The sequence below is a fragment of the Hordeum vulgare genome, chromosome 3H, assembly GCF_904849725.1.
Source record: "Hordeum vulgare subsp. vulgare chromosome 3H, MorexV3_pseudomolecules_assembly, whole genome shotgun sequence".
NCBI classification, from domain to species: Eukaryota; Viridiplantae; Streptophyta; class Magnoliopsida; order Poales; family Poaceae; genus Hordeum; species Hordeum vulgare.
Window position 1 is genome coordinate 536,654,047 of NC_058520.1, and position 6,821 is coordinate 536,660,867.

The 6,821-nt window shown below is 54.5% G+C and overlaps 1 protein-coding gene across 1 annotated transcript; it reads right to left on the minus strand.

Annotated features, from left to right (window-relative positions):
• Nucleotides 1-3,591: 3,591 nt before the first annotated feature.
• On the minus strand, nt 3,592-5,892 carry LOC123440470 (subtilisin-like protease SBT3). The gene is made up of 3 exons (XM_045117036.1): nt 4,958-5,892; nt 3,944-4,876; nt 3,592-3,775 (listed from the first exon to the last, which is right to left on the minus strand). The coding sequence occupies exons 1-3, from the start codon at nt 5,890-5,892 to the stop codon at nt 3,592-3,594; spliced, it is 2,052 nt and encodes a 683-aa protein (XP_044972971.1).
• Between the last annotated feature and the right edge of the window lie 929 nt (nt 5,893-6,821).

The following is a 6,821-nucleotide window of genomic DNA, read 5'->3' on the forward strand; positions in this document are numbered from 1 at the left end:
TTGGTTATTTGCCATTTTCAATACCTGGCTTCGCAAAATTGCCACTTTCAACGTTGCCTATGCAAAATTGTCACTTTGCTCTTTGGCTTCTTGATTACCATACCACTTCTCTCTTTTTAGTGATTTCCTTTTTCTTTTTTACATTTATAAGCATAGGAAAAGACCAAACTACCCTTGATTATATATTCACGTACTGATTGATGAGATCTCCATACAACATGCATCTCCTTATGTGACATCCCAAAATACGTGGACAGCCGATCTCGTGTTGACCAGAATACGTGGACAGCCGATCTCGTGCCTATACGCATCTTCTCTTGCCTATACGCAGCGGCCGTCGAGCAGCCGCCGATCTCCTCAACGTCGTGCACCGCCGATCTCCTCAACGTCGTGCGGACGAGTATGTCAACGTCGTGACGCCCATCTCGTCGACGCTCTCGTCAACGTCGTCTGCCGCTGATCTCTTCAACGCCGTGCGCCGCCAATCTCATCGACGCTCTCGTCAACGTCGTCTGTCGCCGATCTCGTCGACGCCTTATTCATGGATTCTGGACGGTATAATGCTGCTATTCTTCCACTTTCTGCAGTTTTCAGAGATGAAAAGGACTGTCAATGTGTCTCAGGATCGGTTTAACTTTCTGCACTTTTCAGAGATGAAAAGGACTGTCAATGTGTACCAGGATCGGTTTAACTTTCTGCACTTTTCAGAGATGAAAAGGACGGTATAAATACAAACAGTTTACATCTGCATACAAACAGTTTACATCTGTAGTATACTGCTTACATCTATCAATATGAAGAAAAATATGTAAACTGTTCTCATACTGTTTATTGTCCCAAAAGATATAAACTGTTCGCATACTGTTTATTGTCCCAGGGCTGCCATTTTACATCTGTAGTGTACTGTTTGTATTTGATAATTTCTAATCACATCTATAGTGTACCGCTAACCCAAACTTGTGTTCATGATTTCTGAATTGTTTCAAGTAGGCATGAAGCAAAGGTCGTGTTGGGGAGTAGTATTGATGATCCGTTACAGTTTGAGGCAACACCTTTTTCAGAAGTTGATTGGGATAACTTGCAGATAGTGGAGACACATGATGACAAAGGTAAAATTGAACTACTGAGTGATGATCAGTTATGTGATATTTTGGGCTTGCACGATGAGGAAGATAAAAAATATAAGAGTGAACCAAAGGGTCGTAGAATGGTTGAGCAGAGTACTGATAATGATGGTGCTGCCATTCCTGTTAGTGATGTCATACCAAATGAGGTAGTGATTACGTATGATAAAGACAACCCAAAAATGGACCTTGGAACAATGTATCCATCAATGAAGGAATTCAGGTTAGCAGTGAGGCAATTTGCCATCAATGAGGAGTTTGATCTAGGCACGGAGAAGTCGGATAAGAAGAGATTTAGAGGGTTTTGCAAGTCAAGTGAGGATTGTCCTTGGAGGATTGTTGTCAGCCTACAGGATGATAAAAGTACTGTAAAAGGTGATATATGGCTAACTATATAACATCCATTCATCATTTAATTTTTTATCTATGTTTATGTGTATTTACTATATAACTTTCCTTCATTTTTAAATTCCATATGTGCAGGTCACAGTTTTAGTTGATCAACATGATTGTGTTTCAAGCAGCAGGGTGAAGACCATAACACCATCGCAAGACTGGGTAGCTAGCAAGGTTGTGAGTATCCTTAGGAGTTCACCTAATATGGGCGCTAAAGAATTACAAAAAAAGTTGCAAGAACAACACAAACTCACAATTACATATGACACAGTCTGGAGGGGGAAAGAAAAAGCTCTTGCAGAGGTTTATGGTAAATGGGAAGAGAGTTACAGGAAGAGGAAGCCTAGAAAGTTAAAAAATATTGAATTACAGGAAGAAAAAGCCTAGAAAGAACAGTACAAAAGTTAGACCAGCTGAACCTAGCAGCCCACTAAGATCTACTAGAGAACAAATACTGCATGATAGTCCAACCATGGTCACGAGAAGGTAAGCTACAACGACCAATATCTCTATGTTCAACAATGCCCAACTGGAAGAAAAATATTTTATCTAAATGTGATAGCATATATGTGTGCAGCCGCCTTGCTATCTTGTTGGGGGAGGGTAGTTCTTCACAAACCACTAGAACTACTCCAGAGAGGATGACAACTACAGCTCCACCAAAGAAGATGACCCCAAGGAGGATGCCGACAGCAGCTCCACCAAAGAAGATGACTCCAAAGAGGAAGCTACTGGTTGGATGGATTATCTGTTTGAAATGTGCTTGTTATGGGAGAAATGAACTCACTAGTAGTTTTATTCACTCTGAGATGTGATCTCATAATTTCCATGAGCTTGGAACTCAAAATTTAAGCTAGTTTTGAGATGCAACAATTTATGTCTCGTTATTATTCTTGTCATGTGAACAAAAAACTACAGTCCGAACAAAATGACTATCAGTCCATAACAACATGGAGCATACATCCTATGATTAAACTATCTCAGCAATCATGCAGCATCGAGGCTTGTGAAATTTGACCATTAATCCTATGATTAAACTAAAAACATACATCATCAAAATACCTCCTTATTGTTGTCCCCTTTGTTGAAGTTAGCAAAAGCTGGAACCTCTCCCTCAACCTCCTCATCCTACTGGGACTCTCCTTCCTGCCCCTACTGTCTCCTTCAGGCGACCGGGATGAGCGACGCAAGCGCCGCGTGTACACACTGGCAGGCGGCGACAAACGGTGGTCGGGCAGGGCGAGCTCAACGACGGTGGTGGAGCGGGGCGGGCGGGGCGGTGGACGGGCGGGACGGTTGGTCGGGCGGGGCGAGCGTCAACGACGGTGGTCGGGCGGGGCGGGCGGGGCGGTGGTCGGGCGGGGTGCCGGGTGGGCGGGGCGGGCGTGGCGGTGGTCCGGCGGGGTGCCGGGTGGGCGGGGCGGTGGTCGGGCGGGGTGCCGGGTGGGCGGGGCGGTGGTCGGGCGGGGTGCCGGGTGGGCGGGGCGGTGGTCGGGCGGGGTGCCGGGTGGGCGGGGCGGTGGTCGGGCGGGGTGCCGGGTGGGCGGGGCGGGCGTGGCGGTGGTCCGGCGGGGTGCCGGGTGGGCGGGGCGGTGGTCGGGCGGGGTGCCGGGTGGGCGGGGCGGGCGGGTCGGTGGTCCGGCGGGGTGCCGGGTGGTCGGGCGGGGTGCCGGGTGGGCGGGGCGGGCGGGTCGGTGGTCCGGCGGGGTGCCGGGTGGGCGGGTCGGTGGTCAGGCGGGGTGCCGGGTGGGCGGGGCGGTGGTCTCTCGGTCAGATGTATGTACAATTAGGGGTAGTTTGGTCTTTTCCTATGCTTATAAATGTAAAAAAGAAAAAGGAAATCACTAAAAAGAGAGAAGTGATATGGTAATCAAGAAACCAAAGAGCAGAGTGGCAATTTTGCAAAGCCAACTTTGAAAGTGGCAATTTTGCAAAGCCAGGTATTGAAAATGACAAATAACCAATTTTCTCTATTTTCAACAAGTCAAAATGTCAAAATGAGAGGTCATTCCAACCAATAGTAATGCCACAACCCCACACGAGAAAGGGAAGAAGGCACTGAACGCGAGCATCAAAGGATGACGTAGGGAGTCCTCACGCGGTATTTGCCGCTCGCGTCGGTCCACACCACGGCCCCGTAGGCGGCCTTGCCCCCGGGAGCAGGCGCGGTGAGCTTGATGTCCACCTCGAACGAGACCTTGTGCCCTGCGCCACTGAATTCCAGCGTCGCCGGCGTCACGGCCACGGCCACGTTGCTCGGCGAGACCCACGAGGCGTGGTACGTCGCCGGACCCGCTCCGACGCTGGTCACCGTCCTGCTGAACCGCGTCTCCCCGCCGGTGGCGTTGAAGCCGAAGGCCGCCACGAACGACGGGTAGTTCACGTCGTTGGACGAGTAGGAGCAGTTGTACGCCGTCGACGACCTCGTGATCGCCGCGATCTGGGCATTGGTGTAGTTCGTGGAGCAGAGCAGCTCGACGAAGTCCTTCGGCCCGGCGTCGTACACCAGCCCCGGGTCCATGGCCGAGTTGGGGCTGACCTGCCCGGAACCCATGGCCAGCGGGCTTGCCGCGGTGCCGTTGTCGTCGTTGCCGTCGAAGCCGGCGCCGGCGCCAGCGTCGGTGATCGGGTGGAACGTGTTGTCGTCGGTGGTCGCGGTGGTCATCATCGCCGACTTGATCATGGCGGGGCTCCAGTCCGGGTGCGCCGCCCGCAATAATGCCGCCACGCCGCTGGCGTGCGGGCACGCCATGGACGTCCCGGATGCGACGAGGAAGTCGCTGGCCAGCGAGGTCTGGCCGATCAGCCCTAATGGAGATACGGGCGCCCACGACGCGAGTATGCTGTCCCCCGGCGCTAGTATGTCCGGCTTGAGCACGCCGGGGTAGCTCTTAGACGGGCCTCGAGAAGAGTAGGCGGCGACCACCGGCGCAGGCCGCGTGCCGAGGATCGTCTGCTGGAACCTCATTGTCGCCGTTGGGTTCATGGTGGAGTTAATGTAGCTCAGCAGCGCTGGTGCATCTTTCGAGCGGATGAAAATGGCTGGGAGTGGCATGGTGTCATCATAAGTCAGCACGTCCCTGATGAAGATGGCACCGGCGACGCCGGCCTCGTTCGCGGTGTTCAGCTGCTCAGTGACACTCCCGATGTCACGACACACGACTATGCTCGTCGTTGCGTTTGCCATTGACACCGACGAGTTGCACGCCGAGATGGTGTCGTCGTACACCAGCTTCGTGCCCACCACCCAAGCGTTCGCCGGATACATCGTGAAGCCTGTTATGGTGGTTAGCGTGGTGTTGCCATAGGACACGGTGCCAGAGAACATTGTCCGGTCCACCGTGCCAGCCGCGACGGTGAGCAGCCACGGGATGCCATTGTGCAACGTGCCGGGGCGTGGGCCGGCGTTGCCCGCTGAAGCCGACACGAGGATGCCGTGCTCCATGGCGGCGAACGCAGCTATGGCCACGGGGTCCTCGTAGAGCGGCACGCCGTCGAAGCCCATGGAGATGGAGATGACGTCGACACCGTCCGCAATGGCCGCGTCCATGCCGGCTAGCACGTCAGACGCATACCGGCCCTCGTCCCAGATGACCTTGTACATGGCAACATGAGCACGCGGGGCGACTCCACGGGCTGTGCCGAGCCCGTACCCGAAGAAGGACGCGCAGGGCACGGGGCTGCCCCCGGCCGTCGACGACGTGTGCGTGCCGTGGCCTATGGTGTCGCGCGTGGAGTTCATGCTGATCTTGATGCCGGGGTTCGCGGCGACCAAACCCCGGTTGAAGTAGCGCGCTCCGATGAGCTTCCGGTTGCACAGGGAAGCAGGGAACGCCACGCCCGGCTCGCACATGCCGCGCCACCTGGACGGCACGGGGGCCATGCCGGCGTCATCGAAGCTCGCGCTCTCCGGCCACACTCCGGTGTCGATCATGCCGATAATGACGCCCTCGCCGAGCTTGGCTGCCGGCCACAGCCCACCGAACGGGCTGAGGCGGAGGAACTCCGTGGAGTGGGTGGTGTCGTGAGTGACGTCGGAGCGGCGGTCCGGGTAGGCCGAGACGAAACCCGGCGCGCGGCTCAGCTCGTGGAGCTCGGGGGCCGAGAGGGTGGCCGCGAAGCCGTGGAGCGCCTCGTCGTAGGTGTAGACGAGCCGCGGCTGGTCGCCGCTGGCAGCTCCCGGTGAGTCGGCTGCTGCTGCTAGAGACGCCAGCACGGCGGAGTACCACTCACGGTGGTCGCAGTGCTGCGTCGGCATGGCGGACTTGTCCATGTGGACGATGTACGACGTCCTGTCGGCTACCACCGGAGCTGGCAAGAGAGAGCAGAGGAGAAGCCATGAGCTACTCGCTAGAAGTAGAAGCGATGCCATGTTGAGGATCGAATAGTTCGTAACTTCTTAGCACGGGTGTGTCCATTTTATACGTGGCGGTGCAATGCATTCTTCGGAATCGACGCACGAAGTACATGCTTGTCCTTCTTCCATTGTTTTGTACGAGGGTACATATCGAAGGCATCGTTTTCTCTCGTCCTAAAACCATCGACGGCAACGGTAGTCGGCCGTGTCGCAGGAGGAACCGAGGTCACATAATCCCAAAAAATAAACGGATTTGCTAATTCATATCTATCTAGACGTTTTAAAGCAACTCCAACGCGACGACCTAAACGTAGGACGTTTTTGTTTGTTTGGATCGGTCCGGCGGACACCAACATCCGTTTTCGTGTTTGGGTCGACGCATGCGCCCAACGTTGACCCGATCCATTTTACGACGCGTGAAAAAAAACAAATATTTTCGAAAATAAAAAAAATATTGATTGAACATTACGTACAAAGACGGTGAGAGTCCACGCGTTTTCATTATATTAATTAAACATTAAAAACTAATCTACGAGACAGCGCGCCGTCCTAGATGTCCTCATTGTCGACGTAGGGTTGTGCCGCCGCTGCCTGTGCCTTCATCGTCTGTCCCGCCTGCTCGGACTGTGCTGGTGGCGGCGGCAGCGCAGCACGGACGCGTTCCTCCTCCTCCTTCTCTAGTCGTTCCTCCTCCGCTTCCCGCTCCTGTCGTTCCTCCTCCGCTTCCCGCTCCTGTCGGCGCTTCAGCTCCATCTGCACTGGTCGTCGGCGCGCTCGATTGCTGGAGGTAGGCGACCTCCTGCTGCGATGTCGCATCCAACCAGATGGGGCGGCGCGGTGACCCACTCGTGGAGACAGCCGGTCCATTGGTAGACCTCCGGCTGCGGCTCCGTGGGCTGGGGCTCGGTCTTTGGCGGAGGGGGCACGATGCACTCGACGGCAGC